This window comes from Melanerpes formicivorus, unplaced genomic scaffold, assembly GCF_026170545.1.
Source record: "Melanerpes formicivorus ecotype bairdi unplaced genomic scaffold, bMelFor1.0.p_v2 SCAF_62, whole genome shotgun sequence".
Classification (NCBI taxonomy): domain Eukaryota; kingdom Metazoa; phylum Chordata; class Aves; order Piciformes; family Picidae; genus Melanerpes; species Melanerpes formicivorus.
The window spans coordinates 3120620-3145072 of NW_027142414.1; the positions used below are offsets into that span (position 1 = coordinate 3120620).

General features: G+C 40.9%; 1 protein-coding gene across 7 annotated transcripts in view; it reads right to left on the bottom strand.

The window, feature by feature from the left end:
• DPF3 (double PHD fingers 3) overlaps positions 1–24453 on the bottom strand; it is a 208751-nt gene that overhangs the window by 24088 nt on the left and 160210 nt on the right. For 3 of the 7 annotated variants that reach the window (XM_068162151.1, XM_068162155.1, XM_068162150.1), the window contains one exon: positions 13792–13920. In XM_068162151.1, coding sequence (XP_068018252.1) covers positions 13792–13920 — 129 coding nt within the window. Of the gene's footprint in view, positions 1–1585; positions 3680–9489; positions 10930–13791; positions 13921–24453 lie in introns of those variants that run through there. The other 4 variants (XR_010990278.1, XR_010990280.1, XR_010990279.1 and 1 more) reach the window with 3 other exon arrangements.

Consider the following 24453-nt stretch of genomic DNA (forward strand, 5'->3'; position numbering starts at 1 on the left):
TCCTATCCCCCAGTACTTGCTCTAAGGACAGTATCATAGCCACCTTCCCTGCACAGCTCAGAAATGCACTTAGCATCTTACCCCACCTTTTCAGCTGCCTCTGGTCTCCACTGCCCAACAGGTGAAAAATTAGGAAAGATCTTTTAGCCACAGAACTGAGGACAACCCAGTAAGGAGTCCAAGGTTTCCAAGAGCTACAGTGAGGCAGAACAGCAAAGGCAGCTGAAACTGCCTTTTGATTTCCACCTTCCTCCAATGGTCAAAGGCTTTGCACAGCCAATGGTCAAAGGCTTTGCACAGGTGAAGATAGTCTGGAAGAAAGTAGTGAAGTTTTCAAATCATATTCACCTGAAGAAAGAGTGAAGAAACAAAACATGAATGGAAATTAAAATTACACATCTGGAAAATAAAACTTTATAGGGAAAGGCTATAAAAAAGACCAAGAATAGTTAATCCTCTGCTGCAATGACACATTCTGTCACATACAACTGTTAAAAATCAGGCAGGGAGGAGCCCATCCATACAAGATGGTATGATTCCTCCATTGCTGGATTTCTAAGATGTTCTTTAGGACTAATTTGCCATTTAATCTGCTGGGGGAACAGTTCACTGCTCTGAAAGATCTATACACTCATCAGAAGAACTTGTGAAAACTACACATCAGCTGCTATTTTTGCAAGCAGCTGCCAAAGTAAAAAGGGCCATCTATAGCCTCTACTGGGAGCAGAGAAACTGATGGGAAGGCAGAGGAAAGGCAACAGAGCTTCATAAAAATGACAGCAGGCCTATTAGAGAAGAGGACACATAGAGGTTCCTAAATAGATGACATCTCATCTGAAACAGTATCTCCTCTTTTTCTTTCCATCTTTTACAACGATACAACTAATCTAACATGTGTAAAGGGAAATGAAGGGTTCATGCCTGCACTGTGAAATGCAGCAAAGGGAACCACTCTTTCTAGTTACTCCAGTGACTGGAAAGGGAAATAGCATATGCAGGGTTAGGATTCCTTAAAGCAATGCCACTAAAATCTACGCAAAAAGCTCTCATATAATTTAGACACCACTAATCAGCTAATTTAGACTGACTCTAAATTAACTTAATGTAACTATTAATCTCATTAGGAATGTTATTAAAATACAAACACATTTAGGAAGATCCTCTATTATCACCAAATGACAGGAAACATTCTTAAAATGAGTCCTACACACAAAAGCAGTATTTTAGTTCCTGCCTACCTGCACTACAGCAAGTAACAGGACCAGTTTGTGTAGCTCAGTGAATGGAGACAAGAGAGTGGAAGTGAAAAGGAAGAGAAATCTTGGTTAACGTCCTGCCTCATTAAGAAACACAAAACAAAATCCAGGGACAAAAGTAATCATTTACAAAATGGAAAAGGGAAGCAAAATCAACAGAGGAGGAAGTTTTATTTTTTGCTTCAAATAGAGCATTATAAACAATGGAGAGCTTAGAAAATTATATGTACAAGTACGTTATTCAACAGCGTCTTCTTAAAGGAAGATTATTTGCACTAAAAAAAGACTTTGTGGAATCGCTTTGATAAAGTAATATTTACAGAGGAATATACAATAGGGAGGTTGGAAGCAGAACTTTTATTTGGAAGGAATATTACACAAACTGAACACAGACCCTACAGTTTGCAAATCTTCATCTCAGTTGTGCGTCTTGTTATATTCCGACGAAATAAGATCTGATTTCTTCTTTTCTCTAGAGGCAGTTCACCACTGCACGTTTAGAAACCAGCAAAATGAACAAAACTAAATTATCCTGCTACAGAGACCAATAAGGATATAAATTCTGTCATTTAGTTTAATAGGAGCAGGACCCAGGCCGACCAGACACCTCACATTTTTATTTTTGCCCCTATGTGTTAATCTGGGAAGAAGCAGGAGAAGGGGAAGGGAGAAGAGGACAAAATCTGCTGCTACTGACACATAGAAACCTCTCAATGAGATGAGTTTGAGGTTTAGGTGTGCAAGAAACACAACGCGGGATCGGGCTGTCTGGCAGCTTCACCTAGTCAGTATCCGCTCTTTATAGACATAGCGTTTTTCACTCCGAGAGCCAACACAAGCCACATTAATAAGATAATTTTTTCTATCTATATTCTAGGTCTATACCCTGGGTCTATACCATTAGGTACCATCTGGCACTCTTGTTACAGAGAAGCTAATCTCAGAGCCACGTCCAATACCTTTCTCCCAGGATGCAAGACTATCCTGCACCCTTACTAGACTGTATCACACATGACAGAGAACAGTCCTGAGCTATCCACTGTGAGCAGATTTGGCAGCCAACAAAACCCTCCAGTGCTTGTACAAAGCAGAACATCTGATTTCACTGAGAAGACATCAAACAACTTAGAATTTGGGAGGTGAACATCCCTTACTGCTGCCACGTACAACAATTTAGGATGTTAGCTGTGGGAACTCACATTCTTCTCCTGCTGAGTAACCCCCCTGTTGTTTACTGCTGACATGCAGGTGCACCTATATGCTTTCCAAAGTTCACTACCATTTAAGAATGAGCTGAAGTACACAAGGTTTCTACACATGGCATTATCCTTGACTCCCACAGGAAGCTCTGTGCCAAGAGCACTTGAACATTTACATATTTCCCTTACAACCAACTCACAATCAGCTGTGGAGTTACCAAAGCAAAAAAGAAAAGAAAAGAAGAAAACAAAACAAGCAAAAAAACCCCACAACACTAAAATTAACAGAGTTGTTTCCCTTTTTTTAAATGCCTCTTTCAGTAGAAGTATTTCTCAGAGTTGCTCAAGAGCAAACCTCTTGTACTGTGCAGAAGAGACACATCAGTCCAATTGGGAGGAGACAGTCCTTTGAATGGGACACAAAATCTGGTAACAAAATAGTCCAGCCACAGAGCCTGGTCTTTGCTATTTCAACAGTTTTTGTTCAGATTTGTGCCTAACAGTACAGCAATGTAAGTTTTAAGCATCTAACAGGATAACATCATGAAGGAGAAAGTAAACCAGAACAATCTTCACTTACCACATCCAAATTGCAAAAAACAAAGATACCCAGCACATGTATGAATGGCTTCTTTAAAGTAAGAGAGAGAGCAGAGTTGATCTTTATTTTCATTACTTAAAAAAAAAAAAGGTTTCTCCTTAAAGCAAATATTCAGTCTTTATTTTACAGTAAGTGCTTTTCAAAATCTCACGTCTTCACAAAATTGCATTTAAAATCTGAAGTAAAATGTATTTCAAACAAAAATACTGTGCAACTTCAGCACTTCTTTTCTCTCTTAAATATGGAAATAAATAAAATAGTTAAGTCTCTCTTTTTTTTTTCTTTTTTTTTTTCTTTTTTTTTTTTTCAGTTTGTTTGTTTTTCAGTCAGTTCTACTGTGGATCAATTCCAATTTGACCTGGGTTTATACACACGCTTAAAAGAAAGTGAAATCAAGACTTTGAAAAAACTTCTTTGTATTGCACCAGCTTAGGGCATCCCCAGAACTTCTGTCAACAGTTGGCAGCTGACTTCCCACAGTCCAGGCTCCTGTGTCAGATGAAACACGGGTACAGAAGGGTCAGGGCAAGGAGAGGAGAAGTATCAAAGCATCCTGGTTTCTCTCGGCCTTCTTCTGAAACGTCTTGCTTGAAGGCTGCTGGAGTCCATGAGGGCAGGGCTGACTGCAGAGGAAAAGGCAATAGAAAGTAAAACTAAACAAACTCCGACAACGAAAGCAAGTGTTCAGAACAAAAACCCAGAAGCAGCACAAACAAACCTTCTGACATAGCTTGCATTCTAGTCCTTTGAAAATACAGCTCAACAGACTCAGCTGACCAAGGGAGCCATGAGCAAATACAAAGCTAATGGGATATGAAGGAGCACATCCAAAAGAAAGGCACCAAATGCTGTCAGTCTTTTTTACTGTGAACATCATTAAATCACCTTCATCACACAGTTTAGATAGCGGTCTCTTCACTACAGATTAAGACCTTTACTTATGAAATCCTGCTCTGATTACCTTGCTGTATTACTAATTATCTGTACAGAGCCACAAGTGTGTGCAGTGCTGCACAAAAGACATTTTTACAAGTCTGAACAATGCACGTAGGGTGGCAGCAATGTGATAACTTCTGGAAATAGATGAAACTGCCTTTTAAATTGCACTTAATCCATGAATTAGCTAAATTACATATTTCTAAGTTCCTCAGTAGTATTAGGTAATAAAACAATCTCTTTATTTCCACAAAATGCAAGTACATCTCCAGATGTCTTCCCCAAACCTCTCTTACTAGTTCTGGAGAACATGAGGGTCCAAAATCCTAGAAACTGCCAATGACTAAAAGTACAACTCCAAGCTACGAAGTGGCAGCATACCCTTAACAGGACTATCAGAACTTAAACCTGCAGCAGACAGGTTTGGTTTTTTCCTAAACATTATTAGTTTGTCTGCTCTGAAATTGGCAACTTAACACTCATGGAAATACAGACAGGCACATGAAAATAGTTTCAACCCAATTTCAGTATTTCATAGTATTTATAGGGGTTGGGTTTTTTTCAGCCCTGGTAGATATCTGGCAAAGAGAACAAAGGTTGGTTGGGTTTATTGTAATGGCTCAGTCAGCAAAACTTCAGCCTGGCTACATTCCTGCACTGTGAGGGTTTGTCAAAACAGCCCCATGCCAGCATGAACACATGCATGTGCCTCATGCTTTACATGTACTCATAGCTACAAATTGTATATAAATAAGAAAAAATCATGGAGAACAAGAAATGGGTGTTTATTGGAAACATCTACATGTTTCAGCACAAAACACACTGGGACTATTCTGCAGTTTTAATAACGACGACTCCCAGTGGGGTCAACACAATGTTTGCTTGAGGAACTGGTTCAGTACAACTGCTTGCCAGGGGGAAGAGGCAACTCGCATGAGGAGCCAGGCTTTGAAAGCTCCATGGTTTGATGCTATTTGAATTATAGTTATAGGGCCCATCTCAAAATATCACTATAAGAACTAACCAAAGAAAGGCAAAGCAGGCAGCCTGGACTCAGCAACTCTCTGCTGAAGTTCTCATTTGCTCCATGCATCAGCAGGCAGCAAACTGAGCCTCTGTCTTCAATCAAGAGCCTGAGCTGAGGTCTGTAAAATGGCAAACTGGAACTCAAAACCGAATAACTAATGTAAAAGCTCAAAGGCAAAACAATGCGGGGAGGGGACTCTAATGACATTCTGCTGAAACAAATGACCATCTCAGAGCTTGTCTGCACCATACTAGCAAGCATATTAAGTGAGGTTCCATCCAATAAAAGCAATAACTAAGAAAGCCCAGTGCTAATCCTTCTGAAGCCAGTGGCAAAGTTCTCTCTGGACTTTGTTTCAGCAGGCTCAGCTCATCATTTATGACCTTACCACAGATGTACAGTGTTATTCCAAGCACCATTACATATCCAACCCACAAAACTGAGGGGTGCCTGGGTGGAGGAAAGAGATGCAAAATGAAGCAAAATGGTTTCTGGTTCCATCCCTGTTCTGTCATGTGCCTCACGGTCACCTTTTGCTTTTTAATTTTTATGCCAAAATCTTGCTTTTTCATAAAATTTTCCCAATATATCACGCTTAAAAATTTATACTCTTTTCATGAAAGAGCTGAAGTCTGTCCCTGCTAAAATGTCAAGTAGGTGCCACAAAAGGGAAAGTGCTAATGATGAGAGCACACTCTACGTAACCTTTCTTCCTACTAATCCACCCTTCAAGCAGCACATCACTTCCTTATTTCTCCTGCTTCCATCCACGAATCAGAATTTGCAGAGGATGGCTCAGGAAATTGTGTGTCTTTTCTAAGATCCTTTAGTATGAAGCAGTAGAAAGGTGTCTAAGAAGACAGCTCACATAAATAAACACAGAAAAAGTCTGAATTTAGGGCCTGAAATGAAACACCCCTTTGTTCACATTTCACACCAGAGCTGTTTTATTTTGTTCATGGGTTGTGTGGGAGCATAGAAGGGCATGTAGGGATAGAACAAGGAGCAATGGTTTTAAACTGAAAAAGGGCTGGTTTAGTTCAGATACAAAAAAAGAAATTCTTTTCTCTGAGAGAGGGGAGGTGTTGGAACAGGTTGCCAAGAGAGGTTGTGGATACCCACTCTGTGGAAGTGTTCAAGGCCAGATTGGATGGGGCTTTAAGCAGTCTGGTTTAGTGGAAGATGTCCCTGCCCATAGGAGGAATGTGGAGCTAGATGATCTTTAAGGTCCCTGTCAGCCCAAACCATTCTACAGTTCTGATATGTTTCAGGAGAATCATTGGGCAGCCTTGTGTTAACTTTCCTCTAGCAGGAAGGATGTATTTAAGGAGGACTGGAAAAGCCAGGTTTAGGATTAGGAGGACTGCACCTTCAAAGATCTCCTTATGAAGCTCAGAACAGCAGGTCTCATTGAACTGCTAAAAATCGCTGGGGAATACAGAGCATCACATTCCTTTCTGATGTCAAAGATGAGTGTATTTTTACAAGTACAACCCAGAATCACACTGAAAACTCTGTATGCCTTCCAATTTTGGTTTGGGACTTATGTGTCTTTGAAGAAGTAATTGACCCTGTTCAGTTCTCTCTGACCTGGCTACACTAAGTGTCAAGCCCCTTATTTTTATTTTTTCCTTCTTTGCACTTACAAAATTTCCTCCCATGTATTAATGTCATCTTCCCCTCCTCTACCTGAGAGGGTGTCATGTTTGCTTTGCTTTCATCTTTGACTTACAAACCACCAATCTCCTTTCCCTATTTCCAGTCTTCTCTCAAGTCTTCACTCCAGCAGTACCTGCCCTGAGAGCATTTAATTTCCATATCAACACTCTGTTCAGTATTCACAGTTAACACTACTTTACAACCTAACTTTACCAGGTACTCTTTTAGCTTCCATCTCTATGTCTTAATTTCCTTGGTATGAACAATGCCTTTATCATCAGTACCACAATGATCAGCCTGCTGGACCAAACTCAGGTTGGTTATCTCAGTCTTGAGTAATTCAAGGACTACTCCACTTTCCATAATGATGAATTTATTTTACCTTTCTTCCTCACTCACCACGAGATTGAACCAGTGAGTGCCCCTACATACATTAGTGGTATAGAGAACAGTGATGGATATTTTTCTATGCTATCTGTAATAAATGTCAGCTGGCAATTTTTATGCACTCTCTGAGCTGTTGTGGCTTCTTTCCTGAGGGTACTGCACTACTTGGTTGTCACAAAGATGGGTGGTTAGGATGCAAAAGGATTAAACTGTATGCATTGTTATAGTAACTGCATTTGTGAAACCAAATCAAGACTCAATGAATTATGAGCATCTGATTCTTGTTTGTATTTCAGAAGAGCCCAGAATGTGTTAGGCATGGTTCACAGAAGACAATGGTAAAGACTCTGCTTGGAAAAATTTATGTTTAGAGTATGCCTATTCTGCAGTTGGTGCTGTGAGTGGAGTTCTTCAGAAAGTCATACCTAGGTAGGTTTCAGCTGGCTAGCTCAGCTGCTGCAAGGACTACAGTCAGCACAGCAGCATGGAGCTCAGGATGGGCTGTAACAGCATGCAAGAACCTGTGTAAATATGATACTTAGTAAATGCTGAGCTCTGTGCTGCTGCCACCAGTGGCCAGGTGCAGGTGGCTGGTTCCAATTGTTTCAAGCCTACACCTTTCAGGCAAGAAAAGGTAGACAACTGAAAACTGAGCTCTCTTCAAGTCCTTGATAATTCAAGTCTTAATTACTCCTGTGAGCCTTTCTTCATCAAAGTAATTGTAATTTTAGGGAACGCTGGGTAAGATTTAAACTCTTTTCTTAACCTGTATGACAAGACTGCTACATGGGTAGGTACTCACTCCCTCCCTATTCTCCCTGTTGTCCATATGGGCATGACACAGAGTAGCAACAGAAAGGTGAAAGAATGGAAGAAAAATGACAGTAGAAAATGCAGTACTAATGCCACAAGTGTAAGTGCAGGGATTGAAGGGCAGGAGCAGCAGAGCAAACCAGTTTGAACTTAAGTTTTTTAAATCTATAACATTTCAGGATTGTGGTGTTTTTTTCAGAACTGAGAATTCCTCTACTTCTAGATCAGATTCTGCTCTCAGTTAAATTGGCATAAGTTCAGACAAAATCCACTGGACTTCACTGATATTACTCTTTGCTAACAGGAAGATCAACATGGAACAAGTGAGCCCTGATACCTCACACAAGGACTGGTTCCACCCATTCCCCTTGGTTGGGAAGTGCCTTCCATCCTGACTTCTGTTACTGTTTATTTTAATGTGTGCATTCCCCCTGTGTGTATGTGCCTGCATATATACATTTCTGATATATTTTTACACACACACACACACATATATAGAATGATACAGATATGCAAATTAGGTCCTAACTCTTTCAGGGAATTTGGAAAAGCAGATGCCTGAATGCCTGCATCTCACTCCTGGAAAACATTGAAACTTTGAGGTTTTTGCAAATACAGAAGACTGGCAAAATACTTCAAATGTATTTTGCATTATTTCAGAGGAGCAAGGACTGGTTGTGGAAAGAATTAATGCTTTTATCAAAGTACTGCATCAGGTCAAAATACTATTGATTTGACACTTGAATGACTATAATACACCAACAGGCACAGAACAGCAACAAGAAAGTATTATCAGCACAGGGAAATCTTAAGCAAGACTTTCTCCTGACAGGTGTACATGGCTCTGGCATGTGCTGTCCTACAGTATAAACACACAAAGATATTTTGTGATGGTTTGTAGCACCATTCTGAAGGCAGATTATTGGTGTTATCTAGACATCAGTTATAATGTATCCTGGATTTATTTCCCATGTACCCAAAAGAAGAATCTGGCTACTGCTTATTCCGTGCCTAAAGTGAACAATAAAATAATTAGAGACTTGCTCTTTTCTCTCCTGTTTAAGGTTTATAAGGGAGAAAAACATTGTCAGAGCTCTCACAGACAGTGCTGGACTACCCCAGCAAAAGAACCAGAAGGAGTGGAATCCATTTGCGTAGGCTTCATTTATGCACTAGAACAATATATATATACAAAGTCTTCATTGCCAAGCTGAGGATTTTATTCTAGTATCAAAACCACACACCTTCAGTTTAAGGATTAGGCACATCTATTGTGCCTCTGATTTAAATGAGGTTATGATTTATTTGGCATTATATACGTCAGTAAAAATGTATCCTTAGAACCTAATCTTGCCCCTGCTCCAGGAAGACTTTTGCCTGCATTAGGACAGCAATGTGTAGCCTACATACTGACTCCTTTTGAATCACTTCTGGATCCTGCTCCCACGAAATTTCCATTAGCTTCACCAGGGGCGTGGATGTGGTGCATAGTCACAACACAATTTAATCCATGGGACTTACTCCCGCAACAAAGCTCAGTCAAGGGTCTGTTGAGTATCCAGTGCACAGAGATTTCACAATTGAGTGCAAGACATTTCATCTCAGACGTACCTTTCAAATCCTGCTGCATGTTTCCTCCTTTCTGGGAAAGTTGCTGGGAAGGGAGTCACTCTCTTCTCCATTGCCCTTGGAACTTTAATGAGTATTGCTTTGGTTTATTTCAAGAGAAGCTATTGAAAAACAAACAGTGTCTCACAAGACACTACAGAGAGAAAAAATTGGGCGACACAGGAAAAAAAAATGCTGTGAATTATAATTTAAAAATTGAAAGAAAGGTATAGGTGAGGTATTTTTCCATATAATTTCTTCCATAATTCGGCTGCTCCATCTGTTTTGTCTTTCATGTCTATGAATTCCCATTCATATTCCATCCCTATGCTTGGAAATTGCTGTCCGTGAAGTGAAAAGTGAAGGAAAAGGCAAAACCAAAACAAAACCAAAAAAGGTAGAACAGAGTGAGGAAGACATGAAGGGGTGCAGGTAGGAAGAAATCTATTGAGTGTAAAGGTATCCAAAGGAAGGATGGAAGTGTGTTCCCCAAGGTCACGGTCTTCAATGGTGCTGCTTGTACTGTCAGGTTGTTAAAGACAAGCGTAGCAGGTGTACAAGAAGAGTCAAGCTCCCCGTGCTACAGTAAGTAAGTGCAAAATCTCAAAAAGTAGAAGCCATCACATCAAGGGTTTCTTTGTCCTCCTATAGAGTCCACCCACAGTGGTTCTCCAGAAAGAGTTCTATAATCAAGTAGACGTCCATTGCTTTTCGTGTGTGTGTGTGGGTTTTTTTTTCTAGTTTTATTTAAAAAGTAGTTTTTTCTAATAATATATAGAATATATAAATAATAACAATTAAAAAAAAACAACAACCTATTTGGGTTTGCTCTCTGTTCTCCAACCCACCTGTATTTTTTGCAGTTTGCTGATATATATATTAAAAGACAAGAAAATCAACTCTGCTCACTATTAAAAAAAAAATAAAAATACTAAATCCACCTTTATGTTTCCAGAGAGAAAGAGAAGGGAAGGAGGTGGGAGAAAAACAAATTAAAATGAAAAACAAAACAACAACAACAAAAAAAAAAAAAAACCAGGAAAATCAAAACCTTCTGTCTCTTCAAAGTAGTTTGCAAGAGCTTTAAACACTTGTGCTTTCAGTGTACACCCCACAGGAGAAATAACAACAACAAAAAAACCCACAAAATCCCAAGGACCTAAAATTAGAAAAAGAAAAAGGTAATAATAATCCTAGTAGTAAAAAGGACAGGAAATTGCTCAGTTTGTGTGTCTTTTTAGTTATTTTAGCAGCCGCCCTTTTTGTCTGCGGAGGGAGAGCTGCCACCACAGCCACCTCCTCGGCTCAAGAGAGGCTCTTCTGCATCATCCTCGTCAAAGCCATGAAAGGTCGAGGTGTCGCTTTCTGACGTGGAACCGAACAAGTCCTCCGTAGTGCGTGCTGGCGCTGCTTCGTCCTTCCTGCCTTCTCTTCCCAAATGAGCTGACATGTATGATGAATATATCAGCACATGGGTTAAGCAACAGGCATCATCATCATCATCATCATTTTGTTAATCATCACTATTATTAAACAGTTTAGACTATCAAGCTTATAGGTGTGTACTTGTATGTGCCCGCGCACCTCAATAACATAGCTCAGTAGAACTGCAGTAAGAAAAACAAAAGAGGATCAGTTTCTCTTTCGAAGGAAAAAAAAAGCTACAAACAACACAAGTGCCCACAGCTACGGCAGCGAAAGGGTTAATCATGGTTTCCTCTCTTCAAAAGACATTAAAATATTGCCTTGTGATTACTTAGATCAATTGTAAAAGATTTTTAGACCACAGAAGTAATTAAGACGCTGTTAGCATTAAGCACAATGACTATCCTTCAGACTGGCATCAACTGTCACCAATATACAGCTATAGAAACGTATCCCACTAGACATTTCATCAACTTCGAGACTATGTTTTATCTCTGTCCTTCACCTGCTCCTAAAGAGTCACCTCTATAGACAAGACAAAATACACTTTGAAGACTAAGTGAAAGTAACCTAAACAAATGCTTTCATTCCAATTTCATGGCGTCTCCTTCAAAAACAAAAATTTAACCCAAACAAATACACACAGTTCAACAACTAAAGCAAGTAAGATAAGTGACCTGTCTTGGGGAGTGCTGAAAAGTTCAAACATGTGTGAGTTAATCCACAGAACAGAAATTTCTCCACACAGGACATCAGTAGCAGCAACAGCAACAACAAAAATACTTCTAAAATGGGAAGTTAAATACTGCAATCCATGAAACTGAGGTTTATTTTTTCCCTTCAGTCAAACATGTCATGTGATTAATAGTATAGCCTCCGAATTCCCTCTTCAGGAAATGTAAAGAAGAAGATGTCTCTTGTGCCCCAGCAAAATGTAAGTGTGAGATTTTAGGGCATGGCAATTTTATTAGTCAGAAACAGTAGCATGGTGTTAAGTAACCAACTGTTTGGTCTCCACTACAGCTACAGGAATCAGCCATATAACAAGTACCCTGCGTTGCCTGAGACACAAAGAATTAAATCCTGTTCACAAAAAGAAAATGGATATAACAAAATAAATGGCAGATGAAACACCTTGTAGAGATGTGATTTTACTGACTTTCTGAACAGAAGATGCAATGTAATTTCCAGGACCTCTCTTTCAACGTAATGAAAATGTTCTCCATTATCAAGAAAGAGAAAGATGGCAGCCACCAAACAGGCTTCATTGTCTTAGTTTAGAGATTAGTGTGTGGTTGTACCTTAATCAGTTTCATCACACATCAGTCACAGCATTGCAGACCCCTATGAATGACCCAGGTAGGTCAGAATTTGTACAAGGATAGCATTTAATGGAACTGATTTTGCACAGTTTAGGTTACATGCTGATCTATTTGTTCTATCACACTAAGGAGTCAAGGTAATTAACGTATTTGTGTTACATTCTGATATAATCACCATAGCAATGTTTAAATAGCAAAAAATATGGATCCATCTCAATGTGCCGTATCAGGACAATGCTGAAATGACTTATATTAAACTATAACAATCAAGGGGAAGGCACCATAGACCCCAGGAGCTTCCTCCTTTGGTTATTAAGAAGCAAACACATATATGCTAAAAGGCACATGCTCCTGACTGCACAGCATTTGTAAAGATGTCCCTGGAGAAAACCAAAGGGGTTGCCATTGGTCCTCTGATGACCAGTCAGTATCACTTCAAAACATCTTCAAAGGTCAGAACAACTGCAGAAGGCAATTTGTCAGTGAGAGTCTATTCCTGCTACCACTGAATGTGGTAAAAGGCTTACTATGATTTTCAGCAGGAGCAAAAAAATTAAGGCCATTCCCTTAGCACAAGAACACTCCACATCAAATTTCAGCCATCACGCAACAGACGTCTTTTGGTGACTACAGTACAGAAGGAGCAGCAGCATAATGAATTTCCAGATCTCTTTGGTTTTCAGATTTCCATGTGATGCTCTTATCACCACTAGGATCATTACTGACCAAAAAAAAAATATTCACAACTGGAAACTCGGACCAAAGCTGGAATACGGAATCGTTAAAGGTCTCCAATTCCCTCTACCAGCACCATCACCTCCCACGCAAGCTATAAATAACTGCTCAGCTGGGATAAAATTTCCCAATTTAAAAAAAAAAAAAAAAAAAAAAAAAAAAAAAAGAGAGAACAAATTACAAAAAAAAAGAAGAAGAAGAAAGAAGAAAACAGTTCAGAAATAAAGACAGCTCAGAATGGGAAAGACACAATTGTCTACATTAAAAAAAAAGGGAAAGAGAGAGAAGGGAAGAAAAAGGACAAATAAAAACCTCTTTAAACAAAATTAATGATAGTCATCTTGTAAGAGGATAATTCTTGACAGCTACCCCCATCCCTACCCTGTAATTTCCTCCCTCTTTCTTTTTTGGATGAAGAAATGCATGAAATGTGTAATCAATGGAAATGCTTGTCATGCAACTTTCATAAATCTTGTAAGTAATTTATAGTTGTAATTGCAGCATTTGAAGACAGAGAGCATTCTTTAACATTGTCATAGGATTTTCTCCTTCCATTTCAAGAACAACTACTACATGTACCAAGGTTTCATAGCAGCCAATACATACATTAAGACTTGATTCTTTCGTAAGACCCCATTAGCTTAAAAATGTGAATCCCACAACAGGTTATCTGAATGAAAATTTCACAGTGCTCCTTTCTTCACAAAACCAGACATCTATTCCCTCCCAAATGTGCTGCCTTTCTTCAAAAGCTTCAGAAGCAGCAAAAACCGTATCACATAAATGCCTTTGTACAAGCAAGATACAAGGAGGAGTCACCTACCAGAGCGCCCACAGTCTGAGCACGATACAAGTTCCTCAGGCCGGCCACTTTTTTTGTTCATGTTGGAGCCTCCAAGGCAGAAGTCACAGTAGTTATTGGGAATGATGACCCCGTCTGGTCCTTTCTGGGCTGCAGTTGGGTTAGAAATCAAGTTTACTTAAAGACCATTTCATTTTTACATTTCCCCCTTCTTTATATGAAGTTAACTTGGTGAGTTTGTAGGCCACAGTCTTCCCAAAATATTGGCAATCAGACCGATGTAGGAACTGTATAAATTACCTCCACATGAAGTACACCCTGTGTTGCATCTCTTTTGCCTGAAATGCACTTAATTTTTAATACCAATTGGGCTGGTCCCTCACAAGGCCCTGCTGCCAGAAATTCAGTCCCCTGACAGCTTGGGCACTTCATAACATGCACAAGCACAGAAAAAGTCCCTAATGTAAAATCAGACCTACACTGTCAGTAAGCCAAGCCTAGTTTTTCACACAGCAGTCATAATCATAAACCCATGTTCAGAAAGGAAAAATACAAAAAAACCCAAAACAAAATAAATCAACAGTAGGAAGATTGGGGGATAGATACCCTAACTGGGCTTACTTCAAGTAGCAAGGTGTTCTTAGTCAATACTTTGATTCAAATGCCCATGAATATTCACAAGCAAAGCTATTTGTTGGTGCTCTTCACCCAAGGGTTAAGATACACATCCTGTAGGAAGAGCAGGGAGAGGAGTAGTTCCAACACTCCATGCCAGCATAAAGACTCAGCCTGGAGTTAAAAGAGTTAAAAACTCTTTCAGACAGAAAAAGGGGAAAAAAGGGAAAAGGAGAAAAGTTACATTCTTATTTTCCTGATAGGAAGAGTTGGAAAGGAACAGACATACAGTGGATCTTAAGTAGAAAAAGAGGCAGTACCCCCTAGAAAGGAGAGAAGGGCAGAGGTCTTCTGTATGCCTCTCAGTTGAGCAGAACAGCAATGTGCTTTTCGTCCTCACTCACAACTGCCATTTTCCTCCTGTGCTCTCCAGAGAGGGAAAGCTTCTTGTTCATGTACACTTTTACTAGAAACCGGGGAAGGGAGAGGGGAGTGGAGAGAAGAGTTGGTCTTCATGTTTCTCCTTTTTCAACTTAGAAATACCAGTGGTATACCCAGCCTAACCCTACCCCATGAAAATTTCCACAAACTAGAAAATGAAGACCTTTAAACTGTACCATCTATATTTAATTATCTTTTTAATGCATGTTTTGTAACTTGCAGATTTTTAACAGATGCTTTGACAGCCTTTATTAATGGTCTTTTTGTCCACATCCAAATTTCCCCCAAAGAACAATGACATTCTTAAAGGGCTTCTGGTAGCAGTCCAAGGCATACACTTAAAATTAAGATTTCCTCCAAGTTCAATCTGCTTTTCTGGTTTTGGTGTATGTAGTTATTCAGTTATTTCCAGCTGTTGATTAGCTGAGCTTTTTGGAGATTAGTAACTGAAAGACTGCAGGTAAGGTGCAGTTGAAAAAATACAACTGAAAAATAAAATCTGTAAGGCTGCAAACACATCAATATCTTCCTGCATGGTCACTGAGTCCCTAACACTATTTACTAAACAATGGACTTTGCTCTGAAGTGGTCCTGGTTAGCGGAGTGCCAGTTCTTCCAAAACCAGAGAGAATCTCCCAGTATTTGGTTAGCATTTTGCTTGTTAGCAGAAAGGCATGTAACATGTGCGTGCAAGAGAAGCAAAATAAGAACAGGAACCAGGTGAAAGCCTACTGCACCCGCTCATTTTAAGAGCTGCAACAAAATGATCATAAAGTTGCTACTTGTACGTATTTTGTGTATAAAAAGCAGATCTCCCTAGCAATTATTTTTCCCAGTACAACCCCATTCTGAAAAAGCTAAGTAATTGCTTCTTTGTATTGTGCTGCATCTACACACAGGCCATGTGCAATGCAGACTCAGCAGTCTCTGCATTCAGTGACCTTCTTTGTTTGTTTGGTCCTTAATATGTCATGTCACCTTTCATCCAAGTTTCTTAAAGCGTCTTAGAGATACTAAGATAGTAATATTAACCTTCAAAGAGGTCAAAAGCCTCTTTTGCTATTGACTCTAACCAAAGTGTGGCTGAGCCCTAATTACTGCTTGTGGTGAGGAGGCCACATTGCATTTTACAGCTGAAAGACTTGGAGGTAAAGCGATGAACTGGCTCTCTCACAAACACTCAAGGATTCCGCGGTGAAGCCACAAATGAAAACAAGCATTCGAGGTGCTGACCAGAGGACCTGGGAAAGAGCTCCGCTTCTACCACTGCTCGGAATGGTATAATTGACTTAATACTCTGTATATACTGACTTACTTATTGCTATGCAGCTTCTGACCCTAAAATCCAATGATTGTCAAAGTGGACAGGGGACCTTGTAGAAATACATACACTGACCAATTCATCTGCAGTGTGTGAGACAGGTAGAGGCATTCACAGACTGCGATAAAGCTGAAGGGATTCTCCTAGAGTACTGGCAGGAGAATAAGCATCACTTCCTTTCTATTTCCTTTTCTCTTTTTCTTTCAATTTAATTTAATGTTTAATGTGAGTGCCTGTGTGCTCATTTATTGCTTGTTGCAAAGACATGGATCTGGCTCAGCTGAATATGACAGGTATGAGGCCTGAAAAATCATACACAGATGAGAAATTCCTGGTGTTACATCAACGATGCACGTATCTCTAGAACCAAATAAGCTACCCAACGTTGTTCTCTTCAATGTTTTTTTGTTCTAACAGGTGCAAAAACTAGAATCAAACCTGACTCAAGCTTATTTTCTTGATCAGTACTGTACAGTGAATTAAGCCGCGGGCTAAATCACAGAAGGACTGAGAATAAAGAGACTTCCAGATGATAGTAGGCAGAGTTCTTACTTTCAAAGGATCTTTTTGTGTATGTCCTTGGAGTTTTTAGTTATATTTTACTGAAGTTCACAAATGATGAGGGAATTCAGTAACAAAGCAAAGACAGCAAGATGTAACATGCAATATTCATGGGAAGGGTATCATGAACATAAAGCCCAACCCAAATCCCACCCTTAATAAAACTAGTTACAAAGGTAAGTATGGGAATGGATTCACAAGTGAAAGTAATTAAATTACCAGAGGTTAATGTGCTGCTGCTTTTCATAAGAAACATAGTGATTAACTAGGTATCCTCTCTTTTTGCACATGTTAATCACAAAGTAGAAGGTGCTAGCTTAGGCCATACTACAGCTGAGCTAATGAGGAGTAACTCACTAGCAGTGAGCACAGCCATTTGGATCAGGTGAGACTACAACCAAGGATTTTGTCCCCAAAATGTTCACCCAGAATGAAAAACTGTTTTAAAGCAAAGGCTTGAAAAGTAACCATGGTCTTGTACCAACTTACTCAAAACTCCTCTGATTTTCTTTTACATTACAAACTGCAACAACAGATCAAAAGCTCTAAGGAGCTTTGAGAAGTGCTGCCTGAGCTAAGGTGTGCTCATAGGGAATGCATTTGAATCAGTGCCCCTTGCCATTTCAACTCAGTGTCACTTTCTAGTTTCATCAAAGGCTCTGTCTCAAACTACCTCTACCTCAAAAATAAATAAAGAGTACACAATTTTTTAAGATATGTTTAAAAATGGATTAAGGGGAAACAGTTCAGATGATACTTTCTCCATAACTGAAAGCTGATTCATGAGAAGATGCAGAGTGAAAATGAAGTCACAATATTTCCAAATAACTTTCACACGTGCTCATTTTGAATAGTTTGGGTTTTGTTTGGTTTTGGGTTTTTTTTCCTTAACCTAATCAAGTTACTTTCAGACTACACCAAGCTAAGTAGAATAAAGACCTGCTTAAAATGTGGCACCATCATTCACAGGAGCCTTCATGTAAAATAAGCACTGTAAATTAAATAAATCCTCTAGCGTAAATTAAATAAATTCCCTAGAGTATCACCCAGTGACTTTGTTCTGTAGACAACAATCTAAAAATATAAACAAATTGGCCCAATTTATATATCTAAAATAACTAATATGCCTTCTTGATTTGAAAGACAAGGGCTCTACATGGAGTTCTAGCTCCCGAACTAATCAAAAATTCTGGAAGTTATCTTCCTCATGGTTTCACATTAACAATGAAAGCAAACTCCTTCTTTGTGCCTCTGTACTCTGCAGTGGTTAGGCCACACCTTGAGTAGTGAGTCCAGTTCTGGGCCCCACAGTTCAGGAAGGACATCGAGACACTTGAACGTGTCCAGAGAAGGGCAACAAGGCTAGGGAGAGGCCTTCAGCACAAGCCCTATGAGGAGAGGCTGAGGGAGCTGGGATTGTTTAGCTTGGAAAAGAGGAGGCTCAGGGATGACCTCATTGCTCTCTACAACTACCTGAAAGGTGGTTGTAGCCAGGAAGGGGCTGGTCTCTTCTCTCTAGCAACCAACACCAGAACAAGAGGACACAGTCTAAAGCTGCACCAGGGGAAGTTTAGGCTTGAGGTGAGGAGAAAGTTCTTCATCGTGAGAGTCATTCGTCATTGGAATGTGCTGCCCAGGGAGCTGGTGGAGTCACCATCCGTGGAGGTGTTCAAGAGGGGATTGAATGTGGCACTTGGTGCCATGGTCTAGTCATGAGGTCTGTGGTGACACATTGGACTCCATGATCTTTGAGGTCTCTTCCAACCTTAGTGATACTGTGATACTGTGATAATTAACATGAGGAAATTGGGATTTTTCTCTTCTACATCACCTCCTGGAGCCATGTGACTTAAGAAGAATCTGAGTTTTCTAACTCTCACAGCTGCAGAGAATATCTTGAATGGAAGGCAAGCTCAGAAGCAAATATTGTCCCTGGGTTTTTTTTTTTTAAATGAGAAAATTCAGAATACAGATATTTTAAATAGCTTTCCTTCAAAATTTGAACCTTAAATACATATAGACAAACCCCAAAACAAATAGAACCATATCACTTTCCAATTTTCTGATTTCTGAGTGAAGTTATTTTGATGATTTGGATCACAATCATTACAAATCAAGCCGGAACCAGTGCTTAAAAGGAAAACGTTTTTCTCTATTCCTTGGTACCAAATCACAGTCACATATATTTCTTCAGTCTATCTATAGCTTAAACTGTGCATCTAAGTTCAGTAGTATGTTATGTATGTATGTATATATGTATGTACGTATGTATGTATGTTGTCCAGGGAGGTGGTTGAGGCCCTGTCCCTGGAGGTGTTTAAGCCCAGGCTGGATGAGGCTCTGGCCAGCCTGATCTAGTGTGGGGTGTCCCTGCCGGTGGCAGGGGGGTTGGTACTAGATGATCCTTGTGGTCCCTTCCAACCCTGACTGATACTATGATACCATGATTATCCCTATCTTTCATCCTATCACACACTCCTGGAAAGGCAGGAGAATGAGGGGCCTTGCTGTGAGAGTCGGGGGCTGTGCATCATTTATTCAAATGATTACAGTGAATTGACTACAGTCAGACATACATGTGCTCCCAAAGGGCTCATTCCTAGCACATTTTGTCCAGCTCTTACCTGTTTCTTCTGGGCTTGATCCAAAACCAATAAAGGCCACTGGAGGTTTTCAATTCAATTTGAAAGGCTTTGAATCAGGCCATTTAGTCTGTTTGCAACAAAAATTTGCAGAGCACAATAGAGACCACAGAAACCTGCATGTAGACCTGAATCAAGTCAATGTACTCTGTGATGGAGGAAAAAGGGTTTGCCTTTTATTTTATATTTTTTTTGGTCGGTTTACTGTCGTTGCTTTTTAACCTGCAAGACTCTTTGTCTGAAACAGGGACTCAGTTTTCCTTTCTGCCTCCTCCCTTTTTCTCACTGAGTCCAATGTTTGGCTGCCTGCGCAACAAAACACCAGCCAAGAGCCTGAGCCCAGGGTCGTCAAGCCCCTTGAAGGACTTGATGAGATATTATCCCAACCTATAGCCTAAGTGCCCCCATGTGCCATCGCTTGGCCCCCTGCCACCAGCACTTGTCCCTGGTAGGCCTTGCCTGTCTCCATGGCAACTGGAGCGCCCAGCAGGGCCTGCCTCTGGCCTTGCCACCTGTTATTGTTTCATCTTTCAAGTGTGAGGAATTGGAACACTGCATAGGGAGTGTTTGTGCAAGAAATTACAACATAACTGAATTTTAAAAATGGAGAAGGGAAAAGAGAAGCAGCACTTGGACAGTGGCTTTTGCTGAAGCAAGAGGAATGAGATGGCTGGTTGGGCATGCACCCGCTTCTGTCCCAGCCATTGCTGGGGTGTAAGGGCAATGTTGGGAATCAGTGGAGGGGTTTCTGTGCTTAGGACTAGATCCTTCCCTGGAAAGGAACAGTAAAAAATAAATACACACAGCCCTGGTGCGGTAAGGAACAGCCAAGTACAGCTGAAATGCATGCAAGGCTTCTGCTCTCTCACATGTATACAGCCAGGAAGAGATGCACAGTCATTTCTGCAGCCTCCTTGCCACTGAACTAAGTGTGGGCTTTTTTCATTGCAGTTTACCAGGAAAAAAAAATTAAATCCAACTGAATGAGAGGAAATGGCCAGTCACTCTGGGCTTGTTTACTCTGTTGTTAACACCAGCGATAAGCACGTTGGCTAACCCCGAGCTGGGAAGTGTTGAGGCACTTGATACAGGCACTCGCTTGCAGGCTGCAGATGCAGCTTAGGTTGGTAGCAACACATCTGAGTCAATGTGGCAGTGTATTCAGCCAAGCAAGCTCTGAACTTGGGTGTAGCAGTGGGAAACGGCTGCTGGTCTGTTCCCAGAGCAGAGCTAATCAGGCTGCACAGCCCAATGGGCCTCTGCTAGCTCAGGCTCCCCAAGCTGCACTCCCCTACAGAGAGTGGGCATGGCCTTTGCTGGCAGCCAGAGAAGCTGGCTATACTGCTGAGAGAGGTGCTGCTAACCACCCAGCCAAAGTATTGCAGGTCTCCCTAGTAACTGGATTTTGCCTCCTCTTTGAGTTAATTGGTGGTGCAGGGGCAGAAGAAGCTGTTGTCTTTGCACAGTTTCAACCAACTCTGACAGATTTGTGTTTCCTTACAGACCCTGCTCATGGAGAGGTATGGCCAAACAGCACTACAAACAGCAAGAAGTGCAATGAGAAGGAGGTGTATCTTTAGGAGCTAAATGAAGCCTGCAAACGTGGGGAAAGGACAAGCATTTGATATGTCTTTTATAGGAACTGATAAGGTCCTGAAGTTAAACAGCTAGAATGAGCTGGGAGGTAGGCAGTTGGTGATACTGCTAGGAAAATACAGCATCAACTGATCCAGTCTTGTAGATCTGGGGAGTCAGCACTCCTGTACCACAAGGCAGCATTTCATTAAAATGTCTGTGCACTGATTTTAGAGTCTTCTGCAGGAGCACCTAAAGCATGGGCAAAAATCTTACTGCTCACAACAGATCACTGTAACTGTCTAGTGCCTCATAACAACAAGCAGGAGCAGATACAGAATAGAAAGGCAGACAAAAGAGTCTGTATGTTAACATTCAGACTTCCTGATTTTGAGGGGTACCTCTACTGAGGCTTGGCCTCTGTTCACTGAAATGCATCATTCTCATCATCTCAGTGAACTCAGGGAGGGGTTATAGTGCTCAATATACAGCCCCATCATGCAGCAACCCTCCATATCCAGATGTGAATGGCTAGTGTCATGAAATGGGTCTTTGTTATATGTTGTAGGCATTGGAACTGGAAATTACTCACTGGAGGAGTGTGAGGAAGCAGAGCACCTAAGTCCGAATTTAGTCTAAACTTTTGGCTTTTACTTGGTTCAAATTCTACACAGAGGAGAAAAAAAGCAAGGAGATAGTATGAAAGGAAAAAAATTATGAATACATATATGATACCATACTGCCTCAAGAGCTGAGACTACTGAAGCAACACACGATTTTCAAAAACTAATCAAGTCAAACTGGAAGCATTTTGCCAAAAACCACTGAGAAGCATTGGATGCTTCTGCTCAATGAGAGCTGCACATTTCAGGTCCTCACCACGACATCTTATGGCTCCAAATCAAACAAGAAGAAGTCTCCTATAGGTCCCTGCGTGTAGGAGACAAATTTGAAATTTGTCACTGTTTCAAAACTCTAAACAGCTGATCCATTTGTGTCCTCAGCACCTCAAAACACAGACACAAAAGTCTGAGAAATCTACAGCTACGAAGAAGGTTTGAAGAGAAAGCCTTATGCAGTTTCAAACTGTGCAATGGCTACTGTTTCTTTTAGTATTCTGACTCATTTTCCCTATGAAAACAAGCTCTGAAGAAAGGAAAAAAACCAAACCAAACAGATTAAACTAATGAGAAGTCAGCTCAAGGTAATGTACATATTTTCACTGAAACGGCACCTGCTGCAGGGTATCTTGTTGCAAGGTGAGCATTGATGCATCCTTGCATTCGGAAGTAGCTCCCATCATGGCCCCAGCGAGGATCAGCACTGAGGCAGGGAAAAAGTAGGCCTGATGTAGCTTTTCAAATTGATGCTGCTTGTGGAGAGGAACAAACAGCTCGCCTCCAACTGAGGGGCTGACTCTCGTCATTTATTCATGGCCAGCCCCCTGCCTGGATGGAAATAAAAATGTTTCAAAGATGACTGTGTGGGGGAGCTGGAGGACAGCTTGGAGGCAAACTGAGGTTAGCACATTAATTTTTTATCTCTGGAGACCGGGTATCCAATTATGCTTAGAGTACACAAACAACTTTGGCTGGTCTCTCCAGTAGAGATTTATCCACACCATAAAATCTGCGATGGAATGGGGCACAACGGGCTGATGCCATGAAATAACCATGCACAGATGGCTTTACAGGTCAGATGTGCAAACTAGCAGGGTGACAGGAGGGCATAGGACTGCATCTTCATTAACTGAGTATATTGTAGAATGGACCAACCTGCACATGGCAGCTAGGCCAGTGACAGACTGCACAACGTGCTTTATTTTAGGATCTTCACTGGCCAAAGTACTTGTGGGCTAAGATCTGTTCATTTGCTGTTTACTGCACAGCTGCCCCTAACCAGTGTTTCAAAAACACCACTGCAAATTTTTCTTCAAAAGGGAGGAAGTTTTGCTCCATTAAGCACACTATCCTATTCTCCCAGGAATTAAGGAATAGTGTTTATATTAGTACACCCATTCACACACACATTTCAATAGAAGTCTAATGTAATTCCTGCATCAGAAGTGGCTCAAAATTTGTGAACACCAGCTGCCCCCAGAGCTGGCCTGTACCCATGGAGTGAGATGGAATAAAACAGCAGGTGTTCTGTGGCAGGCTTGGATGCACCCTGGGCTCACAAATCTCACGCTCTCGGTGCCAACAGTTGGAGGAAAAGCCAGCATAAAAAAAGGCTGAGAATGGTGTTGGATCATTTCATTTTATCAGAGGAGGTGGAGGAGGGGGAAGTTGACATTTTTAAGGGTTTTCTATAACTTTCTTTTCACAGCTCCATACTCAGGTTAAAAATAAATTAAAAATAAATTAAAAAATCAGAGAGCAGGTCAAAAATAAATGTGTGTATAGGCAGAGGCAAGACTAGCCCTGAGCCAGGGCTATTTATCTGTGTCAAAGGGCTGCACAAGACATACAAACAAAGCATGTAAAGCTTAAAGACAGTACAGTCTAAGATATTTTAGGATAGGCAATGACCAAGGAAGACTGTTGAACTACCTTCTGTATTGCAAAGGGTAATCCATAGGTGAGGGAGAAGGACAGAAGGAGAGAGAGGCATAAATAAACAGATCTTCCACCACAGTCAAGGACAGTGAGATGTGCCAAGGAGCTGAGACTTGGGGCTTGGGCCAGTTCTTGTTCTTTCATACACTTCTTTTTGATGGTTCTTAGTTTTAGGTAGGTTGTTCCTGACTACATTTCTTTTCCAATCCCTCAATGATTTACTGAACTACTCAGATTGGTCTATGCATGAGTGGAAGAGCAAAGACAAAGGGGACTATATATGCCGAAAGACAAGAGGCCATCAGCTCTTGAACTGGCATCAGTCATGGCATCAGTAGCTGAATCTTATGGAAGTCCTGATCCAAAAAGTCCCTCCTGCATCAGCATGGCTGCTGTTGCCACAGGTACTGCAAGGAGCAGAGGCTGCAGAGAAGACGCCGTTACAAAGGCAGGAAGTTCACCTGCAGCCAGTCGCCTGAACTTCACTGACCCAGTGCTCACCTCCCACAGCACAGCAAATTCCAAATGGCTGGTTTGAATTTGCCTTGCCTTTTCTAAATCAGGCTGCTCATATCTCTCTGACACACTGCTAAGCAAATAAGCAGACCCTGCTCTATGCCATATCTCTGGTCCTCCTGTTCAGTAGGTTGCGGATTAGCTGTTTGGATTAACATCCCCCCCCCCCGGCCTTCCCTCCCTCCTTCACCCCCCACCCCCAAACCCATGCAGAGAGGATTCCTGAAGCCTGAGCCCTGCAACACTGCAGACCTGTCAAATCTAATTCATAACACATGCCTAGCAGTTCTTAGGGGAGAGGAAGGATCTGATGCTCTGGCTCCCCACCATCCCCCTGTACAAAGGGACCATTTAATGACTGCACATTAGCAATGTGGACAATTAGCATTCACATGGAAGATAAATGGCAGCATAAATTAAATATTGCCAAGTGAAAGAGCAAAGATGCAAGATC